At 37.6% G+C, this 26,931-nt stretch overlaps 11 protein-coding genes and 1 non-coding gene across 12 annotated transcripts; 6 read left to right on the top strand and 6 right to left on the bottom strand. All coding sequences in view use genetic code 12, as the record gives it.

Annotated features, from left to right (window-relative positions):
* Window positions 1–239: 239 nt before the first annotated feature.
* Window positions 240–2,162, bottom strand: CORT_0E01510 (Hgt17 glucose transporter; the record flags this gene model as incomplete). Its single annotated transcript, XM_003869823.1, has 1 exon — window positions 240–2,162. One exon carries the CDS (start codon window positions 2,160–2,162, stop codon window positions 240–242), a length of 1,923 nt encoding a protein of 640 aa, XP_003869872.1.
* Window positions 2,163–4,602: 2,440 nt separating this feature from the next.
* CORT_0E01500 (Mlp1 protein) lies at window positions 4,603–6,117 on the bottom strand (the record flags this gene model as incomplete). Its single annotated transcript, XM_003869822.1, has 1 exon — window positions 4,603–6,117. The coding sequence occupies one exon, from the start codon at window positions 6,115–6,117 to the stop codon at window positions 4,603–4,605; it is 1,515 nt and encodes a 504-aa protein (XP_003869871.1).
* Window positions 6,118–9,102: 2,985 nt separating this feature from the next.
* Window positions 9,103–14,811, bottom strand: CORT_0E01490 (Mlp1 protein; the record flags this gene model as incomplete). Its single annotated transcript, XM_003869821.1, has 1 exon — window positions 9,103–14,811. The coding sequence occupies one exon, from the start codon at window positions 14,809–14,811 to the stop codon at window positions 9,103–9,105; it is 5,709 nt and encodes a 1,902-aa protein (XP_003869870.1).
* Window positions 14,812–15,542: 731 nt separating this feature from the next.
* On the top strand, window positions 15,543–15,701 carry CORT_0E01480 (Rpl40b protein; the record flags this gene model as incomplete). The annotated part of the gene is made up of 1 exon (XM_003869820.1): window positions 15,543–15,701. One exon carries the CDS (start codon window positions 15,543–15,545, stop codon window positions 15,699–15,701), a length of 159 nt encoding a protein of 52 aa, XP_003869869.1.
* Window positions 15,702–16,177: 476 nt separating this feature from the next.
* On the top strand, window positions 16,178–17,695 carry CORT_0E01470 (Arh2 adrenodoxin-NADPH oxidoreductase; the record flags this gene model as incomplete). Its single annotated transcript, XM_003869819.1, has 1 exon — window positions 16,178–17,695. One exon carries the CDS (start codon window positions 16,178–16,180, stop codon window positions 17,693–17,695), a length of 1,518 nt encoding a protein of 505 aa, XP_003869868.1.
* Window positions 17,696–17,700: 5 nt separating this feature from the next.
* On the bottom strand, window positions 17,701–18,720 carry CORT_0E01460 (hypothetical protein; the record flags this gene model as incomplete). Its single annotated transcript, XM_003869818.1, has 1 exon — window positions 17,701–18,720. One exon carries the CDS (start codon window positions 18,718–18,720, stop codon window positions 17,701–17,703), a length of 1,020 nt encoding a protein of 339 aa, XP_003869867.1.
* Window positions 18,721–18,818: 98 nt separating this feature from the next.
* On the bottom strand, window positions 18,819–19,505 carry CORT_0E01450 (hypothetical protein; the record flags this gene model as incomplete). The annotated part of the gene is made up of 1 exon (XM_003869817.1): window positions 18,819–19,505. One exon carries the CDS (start codon window positions 19,503–19,505, stop codon window positions 18,819–18,821), a length of 687 nt encoding a protein of 228 aa, XP_003869866.1.
* Window positions 19,506–19,688: 183 nt separating this feature from the next.
* Window positions 19,689–19,958, bottom strand: CORT_0E01440 (hypothetical protein; the record flags this gene model as incomplete). The annotated part of the gene is made up of 1 exon (XM_003869816.1): window positions 19,689–19,958. The coding sequence occupies one exon, from the start codon at window positions 19,956–19,958 to the stop codon at window positions 19,689–19,691; it is 270 nt and encodes an 89-aa protein (XP_003869865.1).
* Window positions 19,959–20,145: 187 nt separating this feature from the next.
* CORT_0E01430 (Ask1 subunit of the Dam1 (DASH) complex) lies at window positions 20,146–21,597 on the top strand (the record flags this gene model as incomplete). The annotated part of the gene is made up of 1 exon (XM_003869815.1): window positions 20,146–21,597. One exon carries the CDS (start codon window positions 20,146–20,148, stop codon window positions 21,595–21,597), a length of 1,452 nt encoding a protein of 483 aa, XP_003869864.1.
* A 547-nt stretch (window positions 21,598–22,144) lies between these two features.
* Window positions 22,145–22,378, top strand: CORT_0E01420 (Crd2 metallothionein; the record flags this gene model as incomplete). The annotated part of the gene is made up of 1 exon (XM_003869814.1): window positions 22,145–22,378. The coding sequence occupies one exon, from the start codon at window positions 22,145–22,147 to the stop codon at window positions 22,376–22,378; it is 234 nt and encodes a 77-aa protein (XP_003869863.1).
* Window positions 22,379–22,910: 532 nt separating this feature from the next.
* Window positions 22,911–22,982, top strand: CORT_0_Asp(GTC)_69. Its single transcript has one exon. It is a non-coding gene (tRNA).
* A 2,112-nt stretch (window positions 22,983–25,094) lies between these two features.
* On the top strand, window positions 25,095–26,816 carry CORT_0E01410 (hypothetical protein; the record flags this gene model as incomplete). The annotated part of the gene is made up of 1 exon (XM_003869813.1): window positions 25,095–26,816. The coding sequence occupies one exon, from the start codon at window positions 25,095–25,097 to the stop codon at window positions 26,814–26,816; it is 1,722 nt and encodes a 573-aa protein (XP_003869862.1).
* Between the last annotated feature and the right edge of the window lie 115 nt (window positions 26,817–26,931).

The following is a 26,931-nucleotide window of genomic DNA, read 5'->3' as shown; positions in this document are numbered from 1 at the left end:
CTGAACAAGAAGCTCAAGGTAAAGCCTGAAGGGAATATTGGCCGTAAACCTGGGTTCAATTTGCGATAGTATAAAGGTATTTGATGAGAAAAATTTTGTAGAAACTACAATGTTCAACTATAGTTCATATTTTCAAAGCGGTTCACTTCACTCAACTTCAGTACTACATTCAATCAAAGTCTCTTAATCAAACACGTATAATAACTCTCGTATATAAATCAAGAACTAAAAATCTCTCACTAAACCTTCTTCTCATCATCGTCATCGTCATCTTCATCATGGTCCCTTCTAGATCTATCGACATTGGATTCCTTGTTTTCATCATGCTTCACCAAATCTTCAACCAATTCAACACTTGGCTTATTCTTTTCTAAATCAAAATGAATATGTTCAAATCCAGTGTTTCCTCTGCTATTGGTGTATTTAACCTTGTGAATTTGTGAATGATCAGGAACCAATTTATTACAACGTCTCAAGTCATACCATGGCAATGTAAACACTTCCTCGATTGATTCCAAACTTCTACCTTTCAATTCAGGAAGGAAGAAAGCCCACACGAGTGAAATGGTTAACACACCAACGAAAAAGTAAAAAGCACCATATGAATTCATAGCTATCATCATCTTGGGTAATGCCTTGGAGTTACCATATTGATTAGCAAAATGTAAAATCATAACCAAAGATTGAGCAAATGATCTAATACCAAGAGGGAAAATTTCACCACCAATCAAGTACTGAATTGAATTGAATCCAACTGTCCAGAAAGTACCACTCAAAAAGATAGCAGCTAATGCACCTTGACTTGCTCTTTTAGCAGATCCAGTGATGACAACACCAGTTTCAGCAGCTTCTGGAACCACTGTCAAGAAAATGGCATAGTATAACAAACACATCATTTGACCACAAATACCAATATAAATAGCTCTCTTTCTACCCAAGATATCAATGATAAAGAATGCTGAAAGATATGCAGAAACAAACTTAACAACACCCAAAACAGCCGACATTTTCAAAGTATCAATACCAGTAACACCAATCAAAGAAAATAATTCTGAGGCATAGATTGTAACAGCATTAGCACCACTCCATTGACCCAACACTTGAGTTGCACCAGCAATGAACACAAATCTGTATGCAATACTCTTTACTGTAACGATTTGTTTGAACTTAGTCCACAAAGATTGGTTTTTAGTAGCCTCCTTTTCGGCCATCACCTGTTCATTGATGTCACTGATCTCAGCAATAATATATGGATGGTCGTTGGGTAAATGTCTCAATTTACTTAATTTATCAATCGCCTCCTGAGACTTGCCGTGTTTTAACAACCAACGAGGACTTTCAACACACCAAAAGAATGAAGTAATAAAGATGAGACCGGCCATGATAATCTTGGTAGACAAGGTAACCCTCCATTGCTTATCATTAGGTGATCCATCACTTCTCTCATTGGGAATATGCAAGGCTGAACCATAATTGGCAAAATAACTCAACATGATACCCAAATACACAGCACCAGCAAAAATACAGTTAGCCATACCACGAATAGGACTTGGAGCAACCTCGGACATGTAAACAGGACCAATAGATGTGGTCTGCCCAATAGCTAATCCTTCGATCAAACGACCAGCGTATAATTGACCAACAGAAGTCGAAGTAATCTCGATAATGACACCAACAACCCAAAGAATACAAACCAATTGCATGGCTCTAATTCTACCAAAGAAATCAACCGATTTCATAGCAATGATGGCACCACCAATAGAGCCCAATTGAACCATCGAAGTAATGTTTGATTTCAAGTTTGCAATTTGATCTTCTGATTTTGATTCGTCACTTAACCCAAACCTTTGTTTGAAAGCAGGAAGGGCAATATTTCCAGAAATATTACCTTCATCTAAACCTCTACCTGCACCAAACATTCCAAAAACAAATATACTCAAGTACAACGTCTTGTTGAAAATTTGTGGTGGATGATCAGTTGTATCAACCGAAAATCTAAATCTTGACCAAAATGTTTCCTTCTTTTCATCGTTACTTGGATATGGTTCTGCAGCAATTATATCTTGAGATTTCTCACTCTGAACATCCTTGCCTTTATTCGATTCAACTTTTGCAACTGCAACATCAGATTTCTCATACTTTTTTGAAAGTGGGAAAGTCATATTTGAAATCTAAGGGCTCGCTTAATATGTGAAGATCCTTTTATGTTATTATTTTCTTAGCGATTTAGGGTGTCAAAAAGTTTGTCTTGGCTAAAGCAAGATTTTTCTTAGGTGTAACTTTAATATGGGTAATCAAGAAAGATATAGAATGTGTCAAATTACTTTGAAGAAGGAAATTACTTTGTTTATATATTATGAATAAAGGAAAGTATAAATTACAAACTGTACATAATGTTGCAGGATTGAAAGAGAAGATGTTACTGTAATTTGCAATTAATGTGCACCGGCCCGTTTCTTCTTTTTGTGTCTTACATACTAAAGCCTTACCAAAGCCCAAGACTGTTTGTACTTCTTCCCCACTTCCCGGAGCTTCTCGAAAGACATCACTAAAATATAAGATTTTCTGCATGAAAAGCGCTTCTTCTAATAAGTCTGTAAATTTTTGTTGAGCTTTTTTTTCAAGTTGAAGAGATATGGGTGAAATATGCAACCACGGCTAAATTTTCAAAACCAACACAAAGTTAGGTGCAGAGAAGAAGAGCTTTTACCCCACCTTTGGAAGGAGTTGAATTACAAAACTATTTGCAGAGTGATTAGAAACATGTATAGTACTGTCTCGCCCCCAAAATGTCTAACATTTTCAAAAAGCTTGGCCAAACACCCGGATTGGACAATGTTTATTTGAGATTGAGAACTATGAGGCTCTAATTCTATTTTTCTTCCCCACTTTTTTGATGTGCATTGTCTCCTCAAGAGCCATGCAAAAAGTAAACTGTGATATGGGGAGCAACTTGCAAAGAATACTAACCACCTTTTGAGTCTGTGAATAATAGCATCAATTACATTAAGTCACGATTTTTGTTAAAAACCGTGAGAAGAAGGAATTACAGACAATAAGCCGCGTCTGTCTCTGTATTATGTTACTTTGATGTTCGGAGTTTCTGTGTGCTTTGTAAAAGTAAAAATTTCACTGCTTGAATACAAAATTTGACACAAAACCGCAGTTGTAACTTTCAAAGGTTTTTTCTTTTTTTATCCGCAAAAGAAAGAAAAGACTATTGTTCTCTTGTTATAAAGGAAAAATCACTTCATACAGGAAGTAATGGGAGCTAAACAAGAAACCAGAGCAATGCCCCTATTGTTTACAATATTTTATACTTCATCAGGTGATACTTGTTCCCGAACAAGTACAAAGTCAAACCACGATGTCGTAGCCATGAAAAACTCGTGGTGTAAGCTGAATACAGAACTGGCTAGTCCAACTTAGTGATCTTTTGAGTTTCTTCTACTAGCTGTCTTGTCTAAGTTTCACAACAAAAGTATAAACCTAAAATCTTTTATTGCGATCAATTTCAAAAGAAAGGGCGGGGTTGACTTGATAAAATTTTAACATCTATTGTTTTCATTATTCAGTTGTTACATTTTTGTTTTGTAAATTTCAATTTAAAGAAATAAAAAAAACTGTTTTGAGCGCTTAGAATCAGATGATGTAATACAAACTTTAAAATACAAAGCACTATCACGCAATGATTATGAATACCAGAGAATTCTTTGTAAAAACAATTGCCCTATTTAGAGTGTATCGTAAATAAAGCTGGGCCATTATGTTCAGTTTGAGTCTTCTAGATTTCAAATGCCGTGAGGAGTAAATTTAGCTCACATTGGAAACTTAGTTTGTTTCTTTTAGACTGCACAGAGTGGAGGAAACATCCCAGAGAGCTACTGTCAAATAAAAGCCATGAACGAAATGCAATCAAGAATTTTATAAAACGTTTTTAACTCATTAATTAATATTTGGGGGGCTGCATATACCCCTCCTCCTTTGCGTTTTATGCTTAATTCGTTCCGAGTTTTTACTAAATCAAACGTTAGTACGTTTTCTTATCTAAAGGCATGCATCTGCAGTTAAAGAGGAAAAGGAATAATCCGGGACGTAAGTTGAGAGTGGTTTACTAAATACTGAGTTCCCCCAACCATCGTCAGATGAAGAAAAAATTTCACACCTACTAATTCTTTTCTCGCTCGTTTAAATTTCCCCACACGGAGCTAAAATTCTCCTCACAATAAGAGAGATCGGAACAAAAACGAACCGAGAGATTAAATGATTGTTCTTTATTAGTGTTAGTGAGATTCACTCTCAAACGAAAACAAAAAATAAAAACAAAAGAATAATTTTATTTTTTCTCGATTGTTGTCTTTATCTTTTGTGTAATCTTGAAATACTATGGTAGTCGTGTAAATGCGTACAAGAAGTTATCGTGGGGAGAAAGGTTGCAAAGCTATCTATCTTTTTCAACGGTCCATAGTTGCAGCTTGATCAGTTATCAAAGAGTATTAGCTTGTAGCTTATGAGACACACTTTAGTGCTCGTCAAAGACATACAATTACTTTCTTGAAAATCAATCATTTCGTATGTCATACTTAAAACTATAAATGCCCTTCATTGGCCCTTCTTCTCGTCATCTTCCTCCCCTGAGCTTCTCCTAGCATCATTATTAGTGTTTGTAGCTTCCGAATTTTCAATCATTTCAACACTATGCTTGTTTTGTTCTAAATCAAAATGTATATTTTCAAATCCGGTATTACGTCTGCTATTGGTGTATTTAACCTTGTGAATTTGTGAATGATCAGGAACCAATTTATTACAACGTCTCAAGTCATACCATGGCAATGTAAACACTTCCTCGATTGACTCCAAACTTCTACCTTTCAATTCAGGAAGGAAGAAAGCCCATACCAACGCCACACATAAAACACCAACAAAGAAATAAAATGCACCAAATGAATGCATAGCAAGCATAAGTTTTGGCATTGCTTTGGAATTTCCATATTGATTAGCGAAATGTAACACCATTATTATAGATTGAGCAAAAGATCTGATTCCGAGTGGGAAAATTTCATTGCCAATCAAATACTGAATTGAATTGAATCCAATTGTCCAAAATGTACCACTTAGAAAAATAGCAGCTAATGCACCAGTACTAGCTCTCTTGGCATGGTCATTTATAGCAACTCCCTCAGCGGCTTCTGGAACTAAATTCAAAAAGATGGCATAGTACAACAAGCACAACATTTGACCGCAGATCCCAATGTAAAGTGATCTTTTTCTACCCAAGATGTCAATAAGGAAAAATGCAGCAAAGTAAGCAGAAAAGAATTTGACAACACCCAAGACTGCAGACATCTTTAACTTGTCAATACCAGTGACTCCCACAAGCGAAAACAATTCCGAAGCATATATAGTGACGGCATTTGCACCACTCCATTGGCCTAGGACTTGACTTCCACCACCAATGATAATCAATCTGTAAGCAATGCTCTTTACAGTAAAAATTTGTTTGAAGTTACTGATTAATGAAGAGCTTCTTGCTGCTTCCTTCTCAGCCATAACTTGTTCATTGATGTCACTAATCTCAGCAACAATGTATGGATGGTCGGTTGGTAAGTTTCTTAATTTGCTTAATTTATCAATAGCTTCTTGTGACTTGTCATGTTTCAATAACCAACGAGGACTTTCAACACACCAAAAGAATGAAGTAATAAAGATAAAACCAGCCATGATAAATTTTGAACAAAAGGTCACCCTCCATTGAGTATCATTGACTGACCCATCACTCAACATTGCTGGGATATGTAATGCTGAGCCGTAGTTTGAAAAGTATCCCAACATAATACCTAAATACACAGCACCAGCAAAAATACAGTTAGCCATGCCACGAATAGGACTTGGAGCAACCTCGGACATGTAAACAGGGCCAATAGAAGTGGTCTGTCCAATAGCTAGCCCTTCAATAAATCTACCAGCAAATAATTGGCCAACTGAATGGGAAGAAACTTGAATTGAAACACCAATCAACCAAATAATACACACAACTTGTAATGCTCTAAGTCTTCCAAAGAAATCAACTGATTTCATAGCAATGATCGCACCTGCAACTGAACCCAATTGGACCATGGAAGCAATATTTGATTTTAATGTGGCAACCTCATGTTCTGTCTTTGTTGGGTCACTTAATCCAAACTTCCGAGTAAATGCTGGAAGAGCAAGATTTCCAGAGACTAGAATAAGTTAGTATTATACAATAAACGAGTTGTGCTTGTATCTTAATACATACCTGTACCTTCATCAATACCTCTAGCTGCTCCAAACAACCCAAATACAAAAATACTTAAGTATAAAGTCAAATTGAATATTTGAGGTGGATGATCAGTAGTATCAACGCGAAATCTAAATCTTTGCCAAAATGGTTTTTTCTCCTCCGTGTATGGAAGTTCAACTTGTGAATCTCTACTTGAATCATCATGATGATCTTCTTGAGAATCAATGGCAACTGATGTTTGTGTGAGTTTGTTATCGGTTTTATATGACATGCTTTGTGAAGAGTGATTTTCTTTTTCTTGGGGGGTTGCGAGTATAGTTGTAGTTGTTGGCACCTTTTTCTCAAATTGTCAAGTAACTGATGAAAGGATGAACGAAGGATACACTGAAATTCGACAAAATGGAAAGGATAATCCTTGATCTTATATAGGCTTCAAAATTTTATGGGAAGAGGGGACGTGCTACTAATTGAAGGCAAAATTTGTAAGTGAATGAGGAGTGAATTGTTGCAAAAAACAAGCATATAGTAGTTTGTTCTCTTTGACTCTCCCCTCTCGATCCCAAAGGTGTTCAGCCCCGGAGCCTTTAACTAGGTTCTATAGTACATAGAGTCACAACCACCACAGGACTCTATATTTGCTTTGCAAAAGGTGTATTTTCTGTTGAGCTGAATTGGAATCGTTGAAGGTTACAAAAATCGAAAACAAAGCTTGTTTTACATAGATAAGAAAAAATTTCTAAAGAAGAAGTAGCCAAGAATTGCAAAAAGATTGATTTTGAATTTTGAATCGATGGAACAGAATGAATGGTAAAGAATGTCTCATTGACCTGATGAAATGCCAAGAATTGTTTGAAGAATGATGGGGAAGTGCAATGGTAAAAATGCTTCAATAGGGTAAAGATATTGTTGTACTCCGCTTTGAGGCCTTCGGAGTACTCTTTTCCCATTGGAACGTTGACAATTTGTAGTGCAAGCTGATCTCTCAAGTTTAAGTTTGTGAGGCTAGTCTTTCAGGGACTAGCAAGCTTCTAATTAAGCGGTAGCAGACTTGCAGCCGCTTGGTTGTTCGGGCTTAAAGATATCGAGAATAATAGATAAACGGAGTGTGAAGCCAAAGCTTTCATTTTGAAACAAAGGTCAACTTAGCATGTAATAAGATAATTGTGCTGTAATAGTTGTGCTCGGAGTTCAATTCTTCCATGCGTCTATTGATTGACAAAATTTCTTATCACAAAAGCGCAATATTCTGCAAATCTTAATTTGGTAATTCATACATATTATATTTGATTTTACGAATATTTTGTCCTAATAGTTTTTGCTCATTCATACCTAGTTTTACCCCCTGAAATGTTATAGCAACTAATTGACTCAAAAAACGTGTATATGTTAGAGAAGTTTACTCCACATGATTACATCGTTGCAAGGAGGAACATTAATTGGAGTTTTTCTCATTCTTGAAGATGCGGCTGCCTTAAAGTTACAACTAGTTTTGAACGTTTTTTATCTTGAGAGCTCTTAATGTTTCAATTAATTTGAATAAACTTTGTGAGTACTTTGTCGCTTCCCCACCCTTTTGAAACCAGTTCTATCGAAGTTTATTCTTATCAGTTGGTGATGCTAGAGTGACTCTCTGTCTCTTGCCATTGCAAAACATATTGCTGGAAATTTTCCTATGTTACCCAAAAATTTCGAAAACAATTTTCTGCGTTTTCCATTGCTTGTAATAAACGACCCCCATTTCTTTTATTAAGTTTCCGGGACATTTCAAGATCTGCCAGTGGTAGACAAATACTGATCTACTTCAGCCTTTCAAGAACTATTTATTGTCTTCTGGTACTAATCATTTCTCATTGGGTCATTTTGGGTTCAGCACCAATGGGTGATTTCCTTTTATCTTCTGTGCATTCAATCAGAGAAACTATAAACGAAATGTTTAGGGCATTTACCATGCCAAGTAATTTAGCTCTGTATATCATGGTATGTTCCATTTAAGTTTTGTGTACTGTATTGTGACACACAATAAGCATCATCGTCAACCCCGCATTGAGGAAAACATTGAGAGGTACTATCGGCCATCATGTAACCTCTACAGGAAAGCCCGGACTATATCGTAGATGTAAGAAGATTTCTTCTGTGTGCAAAAGCTTTGTTTGTCAACTTTGTTCGGAACTGAAGGTAAGAAAAAACTTTTACTAGCACTTTTGCCGCGAACAGAATGAGAGTGTTAATAGAATTTTTCATTTACACCCATAAAATATAAGTTAGTGAATCCCGGTGAAGGACAAATGAGCGCTCCTGGAGTGCAATCATATTGTGTAGTCTTCTCTTTTGTGATCCCTTGCTATGAGAAAGATTACTCTTCTCCGCTTTCTAATTTACACCGGAAACAGTAATCACGGTAATGTAATTTACCTTCTTCTAAAGTGGGGGAAAGTTAAAGATATTCTCATCCAGTGGGTATTTTGTTCTACAAATTGTTGAATCAAATACACCCCGTCTTACAAACGAGACCTCAATGTTATATCTCCTCCCCCTCTTTTACAAGACAAAAAGCGTTGACAAACGTTTTTTCACTTCCACCAAGTTACTCCTGGAGTCACCGGGTTCAAAAAGTTTAATCCACATTGAGCATAAATACCACTTGAGGCTCTGAGTCCCCACCCTTTAATTCTCAATTTTAAACCTCTCCTTCTCGGATTTACTCTTCGAAAGTAAAATGACTGTAACACTTTTACATATATTATCGAAAGATGTACATACCAGTCTACTTTATCATAGAACGCCAACTCTCCAGCTGCACCTCTTAACAACGCTTATACCATGATTTTAGCCTAGCATTCTCATTCTTGTCTGGTTTTTTTAACTTTCGGTCTTTCATCTTGGAAAGATCTCTTGCGCTCATTACTTGGCGAGACACCGTGCTTTTCTTCAGAAGTCTTGGGGTTTCTTGGTTCAGTCCTTGCAATCGCAGGACGTGTTACATTCAAGGTAGACTCTGCACCAGGAGCAATAGGAGATGCAATTGAAAGTTTTTTAACCACGGGTTTAGTCACAGGCGTGGTTGTTGACGGCTGTTGTGCTGTAATTATTGGGATTTGAGACAGCGATAATGACAGTTGCTCCGATTTCCCAGTAGCCTGCGAAGCGGAAGATGGCACTTGTGATTGCGTTTGTGGTGATTCAGTCTGGATTTCATTTACCAGGGTGTCATTATTGGCTGCTTTGTCTGGAACAGTTGCCGTAGTAGTTGCTACACTAGCACTGATACTTGGTTTCTCATTTGGCGTCAATTTATTTAAAGCACCGCCAGCATCAACTGGTTGCAGCACTTGTGAAGTGTTTTGGACTGTGGTGGTGGGTACTGATGGCTGGGTTGTGGAACTACGCGCTCCAAACAAATCGGTTTGTCGGGTGCCAAATTGATAAGTTGGTTGCTGTGCTGTCATTTGACTTAATTGAGGTTGCAAAGTTGTTTGTGGCTGTGAAACTTGTACTGGTTTAGTTTGAGGTGGTTGACCAAAGGCTGAGCTCTTCAGAAATGCTTGTGGGTGTGGCTGTGTCGTTGGATGTGTGACTTGTTGAGTCGTAGATTGCGCCGTTGGCTCTACCACTGACTGCATTTTTGGCTGTTTCATTGGTTGCGTCGTTTGTTGTGTCACCTGTTGGGGTAAAGGCTTCCCTTGTCCTGCTTCGTGTGTCTGTTTCTTTGCCTTTGACTCTGACTCATACTTCTCAACCTTTCTCGTCAACATTTTCATTTTGAACTCAAACTTCTTTTCAACCTCTTGTGTGGTCTTTATCTTCTCTTGATCAATTTTTTGTTGCACCTCGTTCCTGGTCTTTTCCAAGAGGTGTTGAAGTTCATCATATTTTGCCTTTGTAACATCTGTAGCACTATTCGAGCTTGAAGATTCGAGAGACTTGCGCAATTCCTCTTTCTCTTTGTTGAACTGAGTTTTTAAGCTGGCCTCCAAGGTGAACAACTTTTTAACCAATTCGTTCTTTTCACGTATCAATCCACTGTTTTCCTCCTTTATGGCATTTAGCTGTTTGCTCAACTCCTCAACCTTTTGTTGTACTTTTACATCTTGAGAGCCTGGAGCAGCTTCTTTACTTTGTAAGGCTTCAATCTTCTCCTTCAATTGCTTCAACTCTTTATCTTTGGTTTCATTAATCTCCTTCTCTCTAGCGGCATGTTCCTGCTTCAATGTCTTGATTCTGTCATTAGCTTTGTTTTTCAACTTATCCATTTGCTCTTGCATTCTAATAATTTCTGGTGGTGGGCCCTTGGGCTCATCAGCCTTCCTAGACACCGCGTTTGTTGAAATAGCTTTGAGACGCGCATTCTCCTCCTCAAGTAATCGTAATTTCTGCTGATTGATTCCGGCTTGGGTTATTTGTTTCTGAGAACTTTGCTTGACAGTATCCAATTCGGTCGTTATCCTATTGAATTCGGTTTTCAATTTTTCAAGGTCGGCGTCTTTCTTCTTAATTTCATATGTAAGGTTATTGGTATGCTCCTTCAACTGGTTGATCTGTTGCAATTGGCTTGCGAGTTGATTTTGTTCCTTCTCGTTGTTGCCAAAATCCAATATGCTGGAGTTGCTCTTTAGTGATTGAAGGGTCGATACCTCGTTTTGTAAACTTTCTACCTTGGCCCTCAAATTTGAATTTTCTTCTTCAACGGTGAAAAGCTTAGTATCGCTTCCTTCTTTCTCACGACGAAGATACTCAATAACCTGTTTAACGTCATTTGATCCACCATCCTCGCCATTTTCCGAAGTGCCACCCAATTCCAATTGATCGAGTAAAAGTCTGTTTTGATCCTCCAACTCAGCTCGCTTTGTTTTTGAAATATTCTTTTCATTCTCCAACTCCAATCTACTGACACTGAGCTCACCTTCTAAGGCCCTCAATTTTTTATTGATTGTTTCCTTTTCCTGTTTGAGCAACGCTATAACAAAATCGTTGTTTGCTACCTTATCTTTCATAGTTTTGATTTCCTCATTCAATGACAAATTTTTTTCCGCCTCCACATCCAACTTACTCTGCAAGTCAATAACCGTTTTCTTTTCATTCTCAAGTTTTCCATTAGCATCGTCAAGCCTGTCCTCGTAAATTCTTTCCAAACTATCAAATTTTTCAGCCTTAACTTCAACTTCGGCAAATTTGCCTTGCAACGTATTATAATCAGCTACAAATTTTTCCTTTGATTTTTCCAATTCCTGTGCATTATTTTCATTCGCTTCTCTCAATTTTGTAATTTCATCATCTGAATTCTTTTTCTCTTTGGTAAGTCTAGTATACTTTGCCTCCCAGGAAGCTCTCTCTTCATTGAATGATTTAACATTATTAACTATAGCTGTTTCCTTATCATTAACCAACTTTGTCAATTCCACAAGTCGGTCCCCTGCAATTCTCAAATCTTCCTGCAATTGCTTAACCTCCGGTTTACTGTATGCATTAAGCGTTGCATCTTTCAATCTAGCACTCAACTCCACTATACGCTTGTCCTTCTCTGACACTTCGTTCTTTAAATGTAACAACTGTAAGCTCAAGTCATTGATTTGTTCCAACTTGCTATTCTGTGCTTTGAACGTCTTTTCCGATTGGTTGGACAATATCTGGAGTCTTTCTTCTTTTTCATTGAGTTTCCTCTGTAAGTTCTGAGATGCCTCGGATGATTCATTAAGCTTAGCTGTAATCTCTTTGATTGAGTCATCTCTTTCCCTTAGCATCGTTTGCAAGTTAACAACCAAATCATTCAATTTCATCTTGTCGTCTCTCAACGATGAAAGCTCATTGTTAAGCGACAATTGCATTCTATTAGCAAATTCCTTTTCTTGTTGTATAGTGACCAATGATGTACTGCTCTGTTCAAACCTTGCTTGAACTACCCGAAGGTCTTGCGATTTTTGTCTCAATTGGTCCTCCAATTTTTGTGCTTGTTTATTCCAAAAGTCTAGCTCTGATTTGACTTGATTCTTCTCCGCAATTGCTAAGTCGATTGATTTCTGAGTAGTAGACAATTTCATCTCTGTCAATTCGATGGATTTGTTGGCCGCAGAAAGTTGTGTTAAAAGTTCGTTTTTGTTCTCATTAGCTTTCTTCAACTCCTCATTTACTTTTCTTACAGCCTCTACTGACTCGTCCCTCATTTTCTTGATCACAGATTCATATTCCTCAATTTTTTTAGTTAGTTCCAAATCTGGCAACGAAGTGTTCCCTCCAGCCACTCCATCAGCCATTTTATTGTTGAGTTTTCGAAGAGCGTCTCTTTCACTAGTAATTGCTTGGAGCTTGGAATTAGCACTTTCCAACTCACTATCCAAAGTCATTATCGCCTCTTGGGCTTCCTCCACAACTTGTAAGTTGTTACTGTCTTCCTCTAAACTTTCCAACTTCTTTGTTAATTGTCTTACCGCAATAAGCAAGTCCTGATTTTTTTGTCGAAGCTCTATTATATCCTTGAATGTTAGCAATCTCTCTGATACTAGCCTATCAGAGTCTGACTCGACGGAGTCCTCGAAATTGCCTGTGCGGTCTAGAATTTTTTCAATCTTGCTACGCTCACTGAAAGCAAGGGGCTCATCATTCCTGTCCCTAATCTGTGAGTGTATGAGAAAGTAGCATATTTGCCTTCCCAAATCTTTGACCACTTGTTTCAAAGATGAAATTTCGTTTTCATAACTAACGCTATAGGATCTTTGCCTTTTACACTCTTTTTCAAGGGAAACATTGTCTGCGTGGAGTTTCTCAATCTTGTCATTCAACTCGGATACCAAAGATTCGTAAAATTGGATTTGGTCTTTGTAATTAGCAATGGCAGGCTTTCTAGCGTCAAGCTCAATGACAAAATTTTCCAATTCTTTCTCCAACTTTTCTCTTTGCAGTCTTTCTACTGAGAGCTGCTTTTTCACATGATTGTATTCGGCGAAAAGAGTGGGTAATGAAATTCCAGATAAACCTGAGTTAGCATCAAATTCGAGTATTTGCTTCTTGTCGCCAATTTCTGCATTCAATACTGATTCCATTCTCTCAAGCTTTTCTTCCAATTCAGCAATTGTTTGTTCTTGTGATGATATGGTTGAGCTGAAAGTTTCTATGTTATCATTTGATTTGGTTTTAAGTTCTTCAGAATAAGCTTCTAACTGCTCAATTCTAGCTGCACGCTGATCGCTCTGAAGTTTAGTTAACTCCAACAAATCTTGATTTGCGTTGGACTCTTCTATTATGCGGGACTCGACAGACCTCAATTTAGATTCAGCTGCAGATTTTTTGTCTGACTCTGTTTTCAATGACGCTTCTAGATCTGCAATAGTCTTTTCGTGGCGTTTGACCAACTGTTTGAGGCTCTCCGATTTGACGGTTAACCTGCTGACGTTGGACTCAGTTTGTGATTGCTCTGATTCGTACTTTTGTAACAAATCTGTGTATTTCAGCTGCGCTGACTTTAGTTGTTCCTCATACCAGAGCTTTTGGTCTTTTAAGAAATTTGCTTCATTTTGAGCCTTTGTTAACAGCAAACTAATCGTAAATTTTTCATTTTCTGACCTATTATACTCCATTGTTATTTGGTTTAGCTTTTTGCTTTGAGCAACATTCGCAGTAGATAACTCCTCGAGCTTTTCCATGTGTTTAATCTCCTGATAACTTTGTTTCTCATTCAATTCCTTCAATTCTGAGGCTTTTTCTGAGCTTAGTCTTTGATATTCATTAACTTGTAATGCCAATTGTTGATTAGAAAGCTCTAGCTCTCTTACTTTAACCTCTTGCTTCTTGCAATTTGAGACCAACTCTGCATTCTCATCCCGCAACGAAAGCAACGAATTGTCTGCCTCTGAATATTTTTGCTGAAGTGAGTTAATTTTATTTCTACTATTTGTAAACGTCTCTTCTAGCTTTAATCTAAATTGGCTGTTCTGTGTTTGTAATCTCTCAAACTCATGTGCCTTTGTCAGAAGTGTTCTTAATAGATGGTTATCTTGTAATGCTTTCAATTCGTTCTCGTCGATAGATAGGAAATTTCTCACGGTGGTTTTTGAATTTCCATCAAGGATATCATCATCGTGGGTACAAGACAAAATGTCATTCCTAATGGGCGAACTGGCCACCTCTTGAGTCGAATTATACAGTTCCAGATGCTCATTATCTGGAGCTACGTCAAACAATTTAGGAGTTACAATTGGTTCTTGATCTTTGAGTGGTGGCAATGACTTCGAAGGTGTTGTATATTGTTGTTTATCCGAGGCAGGTAGTTGTAGAAACGAAGTGTGCGGATCCTCATGAATCAGGTCGTCTGCAGGCATCCCCAGATCTTCCTCTCTGTTTGTGACTAGTTTATTTTCGTCTGTTTCTTGCCTCTTGAGAGTTGTGCCTGATTGATCCTTTTCCCTAATTGCTTGTTGGGCTGGCTCGTTTGTCGATTGGGGTTGGTCGGTTTCATTGCTGTGTGGGTTGATTGCGGAGTCGTTATGAGAAGCATTAACTACTTTCTGTTCAGACTCCTCTTCCTTTTGTTTGTCAATTGATGAATTGTCTTCACCCATAATTAGTAAAGGTTATGCTGATGATAGATTTACAATTGTAACTCTCTCGGCTTCGCATAATTCGCAACTGTTTATTTTTCTAACAATTGAATCTTCTTTAAGTGAGCCGCACAAGTTTGACCGTTTGTAGTCAGAAATGCCAGGATTAGAATAAACTATACCCGAGATTGACGTGGTCATAGCAATTTGTATTCCATACGAATAGGATCATAACAGGTGCGGAATTGAGCTTCAAGTCGAAAATGGGACACACTAATGCAGACTTCTTTTCTGAAGTGCATGGACGCCTTGTACTAAAGCAGAGATTGATACAGTCTGTTATGCTTCTGAATTGACACCTATCTCTGTGCCCAATCTATTAATAAGAGCCTGTACTTGTAAGTCAACCTTCACAAGACGTTAGAGGGGGACCATCTAAATAAGACACATCCAGTTATAAAACACCATGCATCGCAATTATCTACAATATAGACTCGCTTGTGTGACAGTATCAGTATTACTAAAGGTCAACTCGACTATAACACACACCTCTTTAGATCTGCAACACATTGTATTTCCTTATTGTTGCAACCAACAAAATGTATACAGGGTTACAACCCTCACCGAAAAAATGACCACTATCATTCACGTGACATATTAAGTTGCGCGAAGAACAGAAAAAAAAAGGATTAGAAAATATCAACGCACAAGCGAAATTTCCACCATCTTTCATTAACCATCCACAACCAACCATGATTGAACCATCATTAAAAGCATTAGCTTCCAAGTACAATTGTGAAAAATCTATTTGCCGTATCTGTTACGCTAGATTACCACCTAGAGCAACCAACTGTCGTAAGAGAAAGTGTGGTCACTCCAATCAATTGAGACCAAAGAAGAAGTTGAAGTAATCTATTCAGATCTTCTTCCTGATATTGACAAAGTATATGATGTTGTCATTTGCAAGATATTAGATGATAGAATGATGCAACATGTCCTATGATGTTACGTTTATAGTGGAGTCAGAGGTCAAGTTTTATTTTGTTTGGTATTACACATGATGGCAATATTCATCAAAGAAGGAAATGAAGGAAGGAAATAGAGAGTGCTACGACAACTTATATTTGTATGTTTAATAAAAGATTATACGAGGAAAACTATGAAAGATCCAGCCATAGGAAGAAAGACAAGGGACAGTAAAACTAGTTGAATCTTAGTATGTGGTGGGTCTTTTTGAAATGTAGAAAAAGATTGATACTTCTAAGCCAACTAGACTTATCTTTATTTCCACTTCACCTTTATCTCTAATACTCTTGATGTTTGGTTGATATCAGCGGACACGTTCGGTGAGGATCGGTTTTCTGTTCTCGTTCCGAACATCCAAACCATGCCTCCTATAGCATCTTCCCAAGCGATGCCACTAGCATATATAAGAGTACGCGGTCTTGCAACGACGCGGTTGTTCAACCAGTTCAAAATAGCTGTTATAGGTACCGGCCCTGGTGGGTTTTACACGGCACATCATTTACTCAACAAATCAAGTGAAGATAAGCAAATTCACTTGGATTTCTTTGAAAAGCTTCCTACGCCGTTTGGATTGAGCAGGTATGGTGTTGCTCCAGATCACCCTGAGGTGAAAAATTGTGAAGAGTTTATGACCAATATAATGACTGATTTCAAATTTTCTAATAAACATCGAGTTAGGTTCATCGGTAACGTTGAGATAGGCAAGGACATTAAGTTGAAAGAATTGGAGAAAAACTACAATGCAATTATACTAGCGTATGGGTGTACTTCAGCCGATAATAAACTAAACATTCCCGGAACTGATCTACCTGGGGTGATTTCAGCCAGACAGTTTGTTAATTGGTACAACGGTCATCCTGATTGCTACAATTTTGAAAATCCATATAGACCTCCACCATTGGACAAAATTGAAAATGTTACCATTGTTGGGAATGGAAATGTGGCGTTGGATGTTGCCCGTATATTATTGGCCGATCCAATTCAGCACTGGCATGCAACCGATATCTCTGTTGAAGCAGAAACCTTGTTGGAAAAAAACGCTGTTAAAAATGTCAACATTGTGGCAAGGCGAGGTATACTAGAGTCTGCTTTCTCAAATAAGGAAATCAGAGAATTGTTTGAGTTGAAAGATGCTAAATTTGAGCCATTGGATGAAGGGTTATTGGAAAGTTTTGCTACAAAGAAGTTAGGTAGAGTGGAGAAGCGTAGAGTGTCGTTGATTGAAAAGTACAACAAGCCTATTAGTCCAAAGGACGAATCGAAACGTAAGTGGGCGTTGCGGTATTTACTCTCACCAGTGGAATTCATAGCAGGAGATGATGGTCTTCTTAAGTCAACGAAATTTGTCAAAAATGAGCCAATTGATGATCCGCTCCTTCCAGGGAGAGTCAAAGCTACAGAAGAGTTTGTTGAGATAAAGAACGAACTCGTTATATTATCAATTGGATATCAAGGAACCTCAATTGAAGGATTTGACGAGGAGGATATTTGGTTTGAAAACAACAAATTACACAACCGAGGTGGAAGAGTACTCTCCCGCAAATCAAAAGGCGAAAACAAAGACAATCTAACATACAAGACCGGGTGGTACACTTCGGGGTGGATAAAGAATGGACCAAAGGGGGTCATTGCAGTGACAATGATGGATTCATTCGACACTGCAAATAATATCTTGGAAGACTTGACAAATGGTAACTATATTAAAGTGGATGAGAGCAAAGACATAACAGAGTCTGATGCTTTCAAGTCGCTTCAAAATGTTGTTTATTGGGACGATTGGGAGAAGTTGAATGAATACGAGCTCAAAGAAGGTGAAAAGATGGACAAGAGTCGTTACAAAGTGTGTAATAGAAACGACATGATAGAAATTTGTAAATAAATGTATCAATGCTGACAGCTTGTAATTTTTCTAAAGTAATGAGTATGTTCGAATTTGCCCAACTTGTTTGGCCAAAACGTGGACGGCTTGATGTTAAGATCCTTTAATCCCACTTTTTCAACAGTAACATCTCGCTTGCCAAAGAACCCACTGTGGTCTAAGCCCCTTCTGTCAACATCCGATTCTTCGTGGGGTAAATCTCGTTTATCTATAAAGTATTCATAACCAGCATGTGCTAACATGGGTGGTAAGGACGGTATAATATCATGTCGGTGAACGACTCTAATGAAACCTCTAGAAAAATCATGGCTGGTTTCAATCTCTTTCGCAACCTCTTCGGAGTCGAAAATGGTGTCGATAAAATCGGCAAATTCTTGATTCCCCACCTTTGGACCTCCAAATGTCACAACTAATGGATCATACCCCAACAACATAAACTCGATCCCACTCATCACTGTAAATGCAGCACCCAATGAATGCCCAGCAATTAAGAACTGGTAATTGGGATATTGTTCCTTCATCTTGATACCAGCACTGATGATGGCACCAGAATTGTCCTTGAGAAAATTGTAAAACCCACGATGTACTCGGCAATTTTTGCATTCCATTTGGATGAAAGGCTCGCCATCTTTGAAATCCTTGTCGTATACAATAGGCGTATACTTTATAGGGAAAAAATTTAAATCTGTAACCCAATCACGTCTTGATGCAGATCCTCTAAACACCAATATAATTGCCTTTCGTCGATGGTCTAAAGCGTAGAATCCAGTACCAACTTCATTCAATCTATTGAAATCAAAAATTCGTACAATCTCCACATCTTGTAAGATTGAATTTTTACATGCATTCAATGGACAATGTGTATCTGGATCACTCAACACACCAGTAGAAAGTCCTTTTGTCACACAATACGCCACCGACGCCAAGTTTGCAAACTGCACTAGCTTGACATAGTCCTTGGAGTTGGACGATTGCTCAAATGAGTGACATATTGAAATAAATAACATCATGAAGAAGAGCTTCATTGATTCAAGTCAATAGCATGCTTTGTAAAAGAAGTATCTTCAAAAATGAGAAAAAATGTGGTGTTTGAAAATGTTGTTGAATATGGATGTTAAATATGTTATGCACATCTCAGCTCCTGGTGTAATTTATTGCACTTTACAGTACAATAATACAACCCACAAAGCGGGCATCTCGAATAATTTGATTTCGAGCCACAAATACAGCACAATCTTACTCTTGGTCTTGATCTTTCCGGAATTTTGTTTTTAACATCTCTAGAGTCAATTACGTCAATAAATTGAAAATTCGACGAGAGGATGGTATTGATCGATATTAAATTTCTCTCCTCTTCGTAGTACAGATTCAAATTTCTTCGAGCTGCCAATATTCTCTTTGTAGATGGGGTATTCCCTTGTCTCGACTTTTGTGAGCTATTTCGGTTATCTCTGGAGGAGTGGATACTTGTGTAGGCAAAATTTTTAGGCAACTCGAATCCCTTAGTAGAGGATTCTTGATTTAGCTCCACCAACCTTTTTTGCACCACCTTTTCTAATTGTATTTGCCGGGCTGATTTTGAAGGGCCATTAATCTTAGCATCATTATTTGCTTGTGTTTGCGCATTGAATAATTGGTTGAGATTGTAATTTACTTTTGTTCTTCCTTTCTTGTTCGGTGGTCCTTCGCCACTCTCGTCATGCCAGTATCTATCCTTTCCCATCAGCCTCGCCGTGAGGTTTACGGATGAGCTAAAATATATCGTAGAAGCGTTTGCGCCACTGGTTTTAGGAACCTCTTCAACCAACATTGCGTTGGAGAGAGCTAGTATCAGACAGTTTTTTATTTTCTCGTGAACTTTTGAAAGCTATTAGAGTTATGGGCTTACAGAAAAAAAGTATAGACCAAATATAAATCCCCTTTTATTATACCTATGTACAGAGTGTCGTCTACGTCGCGGTCACCAACGATAGCTTTGTCCATCCGATTTGACTCATTTACCCAGCTCTTTCAAACTTTCCTGTATCTCTTCATGACTAAACGGTTGATCCTCCCTAGCCTTATCTAGCATTGGCTTTATTCCTTGCTTGGCTAAATTAGCATTAATACAAGTAATGTAAGTGTCCCAAAACTCGGTACACTCGTTTTCGATGGACTTGCCTTTCAAGAACTTCTCAGTATACCACTTGTTAAAACAGTCATCATATGCATTCTTGGCAGGTGTACATTCTGGAGCAAAAGATACCGACATGATATTTCCCATAACCGAGCGTGTTGGACTAGTAGTGGTTACTCAATAAGAGTCTAGCAAGAGTAAATCATCTTTATTTCGTCGGTGATGGTGACGGTAGCTCCAGAACAGGGTCGTGTCGAACGCGACAAAAGTCCCATTTATATCGCGAGTCGGAAAATGAAAACAAACAGGATAAAGTCCAGACAAAGTACACACCATGAAGAGGCTATCGATTGCACCACCTACTTCGAGAAGGAAATCAGGAGCCGTCTCTCTGGAAGATCGCAATGCAAGAAAAGTTTTGGAGCAATTAGATCAAGACACAACTTTAGTCCTTCAAGATATTGACAAGAATATATCACGAGCAAATGCAATTATTAATGATAAATTGAAGCCAGTTATTCAAGAGTATGGTGTTGAAAGCTGGAAAGTGTGGCATAATTCGGGGTTTTGGAAGAAATTTTTTGAACAATCGGCTAATGTTGTGTTGAATAGTTTTGAAACTCCTATAAATGAGATCCAGTCAAGCTCCAACTTTTTAAGTGAGATAGATGACGAAATGGTTGATGAGCAACCGAAAACGCTTACATTTTTGGATACTAGACGACCCGATTTGAAACATGTTGTTGATGAAGACACGGCTACTTGGTCGACTGAACAACATAATCCTAATAGACAAATATCGGCATCGACTCCACAAAGAGGTCAAATGCAAACCCAACTGCAAAGATCAAGATTTGCAGCTGCACCAAAAATGTCAAGGTTACCTGATAACATAAGTTTAGAGCCTCCCAACTCTCATGGTACAAGGTTGTCACCGACACGTCATCTGAAGGCTTCCCCTATGCGAGTTCAAACAATACGTCAATCACTTGATGCTTTACATAGGATTTCGATTTCTCCTCGCAAGCAAAGAACTCCGATCACGACCCGAAACTCGGCAATTCAAAATTTGCTCAATTCATCACCCACATTTCCTGAACCACCCGTGTTACGATCCGAAATAGGAAGCGAAGGATCGAGAATTCATAGTCAACAAACACCTAACCCCAGTTCTGATCATGATGGGCATTTGCAGAAATTTCCAAACACTCCAAAGTATTCTTCATCTCGATATAGTAACTCCTCAGCGAATACACCACTAGCAGTACCAGATGCCGATGATGGCGATAATGATTTGCAACCACCAAAATTGGAAAGTGAAACAAATCGAAAAAGTCCTGCACCATTATTGGATGACGAGTCAAGTGAAGACTCATTACCTGAGCTAAATACGATCGAGTTGAAAAGTGGAAGGAAGCGGTCAAGAACACCATCAGTTGAAGGATCAAGTAAAAGAAGGTCATCCGGACGAAGATCAAGCGATCGCCGCGTAATTATTGAAGAAGATAACATTTTTCTAGATAAGCCACAGAGGAGGTCAGACACATATCGTGTGCATAACGAAGACAATAGTGATCATTCGCGGTCAATATCGCAAATTTATGCTGAAGGTATTTCAAAGTTGAGGGATGGTGCAGAAACTGGTGTTGATGCAGAGGTCAAAGAAGGTGTCGAGGCTACCACCGATTTCACCCATGGTAGTGCAAGGGAAACGACAGAGACATTGACTGGTGATTTGGGCCCCTTTAAGGAACGTTGGAAGAAACTCTCCAATTTTGATGTATAATTTGTGAAGTTTATTTCTGGTAATGTATTATAATAACTGATATAGGATCTTTAATATGTATAAGGGCACTGCTTTATTGGTTATTTCGGTTAGTTTATTATGTAGCACGAGGTTGCAACAAATCAATAAACAAAGTGTACAACTTATATTTGATCCAATTACCTGAATAATCCAAAATGAAAACAATCCTTATCAGTCGCAACGTGCAGCTACATTTTACGCCAAGAACATTAATTAATTGTATCGCTTCTTAGGTAGATCTCATATAAGTTTGATTGTTAACAAAACTCTAATAGCATGCTCAAGCTAGGCTTTACTTTTGTTATGTGTGATGATGACAAATAATTCGACTCTGATTGGCCAGTTGAAACACACAAAAAAAGTATTTGTAAGTCGTCGCACCATGCAGTTTGCAAACATTGCAAAAATGACTGCAAAAAAATTGAAAAAGAAATCCAAACCATAAATTATAAATAGACCAAGATTTCCATCAGAAAACATTTGCCTTTGTCTTTCTTCTTCATTAATCAAAACAAATATTAATATCATGTCTTCTTGCACTGCTTCTCATTGCGTATGCGCTCAAAAAGCTACTTGCTCATGTGGAGCACACCCGGCAAACCATTGTGTTTGTGAGAAAGCCGCTGAAGAAAATGTAACTCCTGCAGCATCAGATGCATGCCCTTGCGGGAAACGTGGGAAGCATTCATGTACCTGTGGTGCAGATGCTCATTGTCATGGAGAAAGAGAAGGTGAAATTGATTTCACAAATTTGAAATAAAGCTGTTTAATTGTTAGAAAAGTCGGGTGTTTGATTCAGCTTAATGGTTTTGGGTAATTTTGTATAATATTTAATAAAAGTTATTTATGTCAGATATAAATTGTAGATTGCAAAGATTCTCGCTATTTTACTACAAAATATACGACATTTGGGCGTGATATGTGAAATAAGATTTAACACCTACCATGAATTGTGTCATCCATAGAGTAGTATATCGCATTTATCTTGATCGTCTCTCCCCATCGTTCTGTTGCGTGCTACAATCTGAAGTAGATTCGTCTTTGTAAGTTGTGCCATCTCATATCCAAATAAGGTATATCAATTCTAGTGAAATTGCGCAGTGACACTTGAGTCGCATTTTAATCAGACTTAATTTGCTAATAAGTATACTTCTATTTTGCTGCATCTACTGTGAATGTAATATGACTCAGTATGTTTAAAAGTTGGCGACATTTTGTATATGAAAAAAGACAAAAACGTGACCTAGTCTATTCTCTCTTAGAAAACTGCATATTTTTTTTGAAAAAAGTCGTCCCAGATAGTTTAGTGGCTAGAATTACCGTTTGTCGCATGGTAGACCAGGGTTCAATTCCCTGTCTGGGAGCAATTATTTTTTGCAGTTTTAATCTTATAGATTCTAATTCGCTGCAATCGAAATAGTTGATAGTCAAGATATAATAAACTTTGGTTTTCAATTGGAATGAGCATTTTTCATCCTAGCTCAAACAATACCGGAAGTAGTTAATTTTTGCAGGTCTTGGTAGCACTAAAAGGCCAACCTCTTTGATAAAACTTAATCAAAGATAAGGTTCATTACCCCTGAAATTAAGCACATGTGCATATCACTAGACATACATTTTTGTAACGTCAACTACCTTAACGTAGTCAAAGTTCCATGTCATCTTAACCTCTCTCGACAAGGGCTTTCTGTTTCACCATGAGTTGGCTTTCGATAATCCACCTTTTTTTGCATTCCCCCCTATTCAGTGAAAAACAAACGCTTATCTCCGAAGCTTATTGTGTATTTTAAAGCCTTTTAAATCTTACTAATGTCTGAGGGTTTGTTCAAGTCGTGTGAAACCAGAAAAAAGTCGTGTGGCGAAAGGCGAAGCGGCATTTTAATGTGGCAATTATAACTCATTATGCATTAGAAAAGGGTAGTGTAAAGAATATCAATTATGCAATAGAAATACACCATATTGAAAGCTAGATTACTAAGAATAATCATGCGGTATTTATGTACTCAGAGTAGTGTGAGATTGCTGGAAATGTAGCTTAGCTTTTCCTAGTTTAATGCATAGTTAGCTAATTTCTTAAATAAAAATCGTTCACCGTTATTTCTACAAATAACAAAATGAACAAGAAAAGATTTTTACGATGAGCAAGGAAATCTCAAAATACGTCAAAGTTTAACCTAAAATAACTTTGACATAATCGGTCTTGATAGATTCGTTTCGATCTCCTTAATTCAAATTTACATAGTTTGTTTAGAATAAAGTCCTACCCCACCCTTGTGTTGATCATATTTGACATCCCGTGACCTCCTCAAACAATAAAACAATATATAACTTTCTTTTTTGCTTTGGAGACGGAATTGGGCTCCGTGTCACAATCGCGCGATGCAGACAGGCTAAGAAAAAAAAAAGAAATATATCAAACAAGGACTTTCTTTAAAGAAAACAATACCTAAAACATATGATGAGAGAAATCTATTACTAAACTGATGACGCTTTGGTATAGGTCAGAAACAAGCGTACCAGAGGAGGAGTTCATGCGTTTCCACGTAAATATAGAGATACATGCGTGTCGGTATAAAGTATGGCCACAAGTAAAGAAATACATTTTGTGATGAAAAGAAAAAGTACTTACGTCATAAAAGAAGATACGAGAAAAGAACGAGATTTGAAAACCCAGCACCAACAGACTACACAATTTAATAAATCATATAATTTACTAGACAGTAGAGACGAGGCCAGTAGTCAATTTTAACATCATCATTCTATCTGCCTTACGTTCCCCTATGGAGACTGATTTTTTTTGATAAAGCTTTGTACAGACAATGATTTTTATTTCTTTTTCTTTTGCATCTTCTGCGGATTTGTGTAACAGCGGATTTATTGTTCTCTACAGCAGCAGAGTTACCGCTGTAGAAAGCGCCCAAAAACAGACAATGGAATCGGTTCACGGATTTTTTCACCTTTATTGTCATAGAGTCACGAATGACCAATAGATCGTGAACCTATTGTGCAGTCCACACATCGCTAGTACCCTTATCTTATACGAGAATGATAGAAAAAGCTGTACTACAAGTGAGTATTGCGCCACTAGAAAATGAAAAACTGTTCCTTCCATTGTGAATGGCTAATGAAGTGGATGTCATTCATGTACGGGGACTGCATCAACTATAAACCTTACATACAAATTTTTTCATCAATTTTTTATTTTGCATTTGAAATTTTTTCATTAAAATAAACAAAACACAAATCGGAACTATCAGATCTAATTAAGATAAATTGAAGACTATTTTCCCTCAATTGTAATCCCTAATGTACTGATTTCTATTTTAGTCCGGTCTTTCTCTTTTATTTTAATCACTTACCCCATCCCTATCAGAACACCTATATCATTTGAGAATATTCTTCACTCCATATCAACCCCTGATTTCCTTCCTATTCTAAAAAAGTTCTTCAAAACCCACACATGATTAATCTTACTCATGTGGTTTAGAAAAGATGACAAGCTAAGTGTCGAAGACACTAACTCCCTCAATGAAAAAGTGCTCAACAAGAGATCCAATGAAGAGCAAGAATTGTTCACTGACACATCCAGTTACAACACCGACAAAGCTTCTAGCGTAGATGGTCCAGGTTCTACCAAAAGAACTTTGTATAATAGACATTTACAACTCATAGCAATTGGTGGTTCTATTGGAACCGGTTTATTTGTCACCATTGGTACTACCGGTTTGGTTAATGGTGGTCCGCTAGGCCTTTTAATGTCATATTGCATATCTACAATGTTGGTTCTTTTGTTAACTACTGCTATTGGAGAAATGGTGCTGTACATGCCAGTAGATTCCCCTTTTTTGAACATGGCTGGTCGTGTCATCGACCCAGCTTTCGAAGCTGCAGCTTCAGTTAATTTTTGGTTAATGCAAAGTCTTTATATCCCCACAGAAATCACTGCTGTGAATACTATAATCCATTTTTGGCGTGATGATTACTCACCTGCAATCACTTTTGTTATTCAAATTGTCATTTACGCCATTATCAATATGTACGCAGTTCGTGTGTTTGGTGAATGTGAGTTTTGGTTTTCATTGGCAAAATTGACCCTTTGTGTTGGGTTGTTGTTCTTCACATTGATTACCATGTGTGGGGGAAATCCTCAACATGATGCATTTGGCTTTAGAAATTGGAATGTTGCTGGTGGACCTATAGGAATGAAGTATGCAACGGGGAGCTTGGGTAGATTTCAAGGCTTTTTGGCTTCACTTAGATTATCAAGTTCTTTCACCTGTGTTGGTAGTGAATACGTTAGTATGACTGCTGGTGAGTGTGTCAATCCTAGAGTCAACATGGCCATTGCTTTCAGAACTGTGTTGTACCGATTGGTGTTTTTTTACGTTGGTGGAGCATTATCGGTTTCAATCTTGATTGCATACAATGATCCGAAATATGTTGCATTAACATCAGCAAGCTCTAATGGTGCTTCTTCGCCATATGTTGTCGCCATGCAAAATTTAGGAATTCTGGCTCTACCGCACATTGTCAATGCAGTTATTGTAACAGCAGCATTCTCTGCCGGTTGCTCATACACTTATACATCATCAAGATGTTTATACAATTTGGCCAAAAAGGGCTTTGTTCCTAAATTCTTCAGAATTTGTACCAAGAAAGGTATTCCTATTTATTGTGTCCTTGTTTCATGTTGTTTTGCGTTATTGTCATTATTACAATTAGGTAAATCTGGAAGTGTTGCATTAAATTATATGTTCAATTTGGTTACTGGTGCCCAAATTCTCAATTATGGATTCATGGGTATTATTTATATTGCATTTTACCACGCCGTCAAAGCACAAGGAATTGATCGTACAAAGTTCACTTATAGATCGTGGTTCCAACCATACTCCATTTATTTTGCTACATTCTTGTATTGGTGTATTATTGGATGTTTGGGATACCAAGTGTTTTTGCCAGGAATGTGGGCAGTTGATGATTTCTTGTTTAGTTATGTTATGATCTTTGTTTCCTTGGCAGTTTACATTGTTTGGAAAGTTGTAAAGAGGACAAAGTTTATTAAGCCAATTGATGCTGATTTGACAACAGGTCTTGATGAAATTGAAGCCCATGAAGCTGAATTTTATGCACAAATGGAACAAAGTAGTCAAGATGAAAAGAAGAGCAGGTGGAAAGGCTATTTGAACTGGATATTCTAAACAATTTTGTAACAATAGATAGTATAGATTTCAAATATAGATTATTTATCATAGTAACAATTCGTAAAGCGATTGTAAAAGAGAGGAGTTGCAAAGTAAAACAAAAAAGCACAAT

This window comes from Candida orthopsilosis (assembly GCF_000315875.1).
Source record: "Candida orthopsilosis Co 90-125, chromosome 5 draft sequence".
NCBI classification, from domain to species: domain Eukaryota; kingdom Fungi; phylum Ascomycota; class Pichiomycetes; order Serinales; family Debaryomycetaceae; genus Lodderomyces; species Lodderomyces orthopsilosis.
This window is presented reverse-complemented; position numbering and strand designations above follow the sequence as displayed.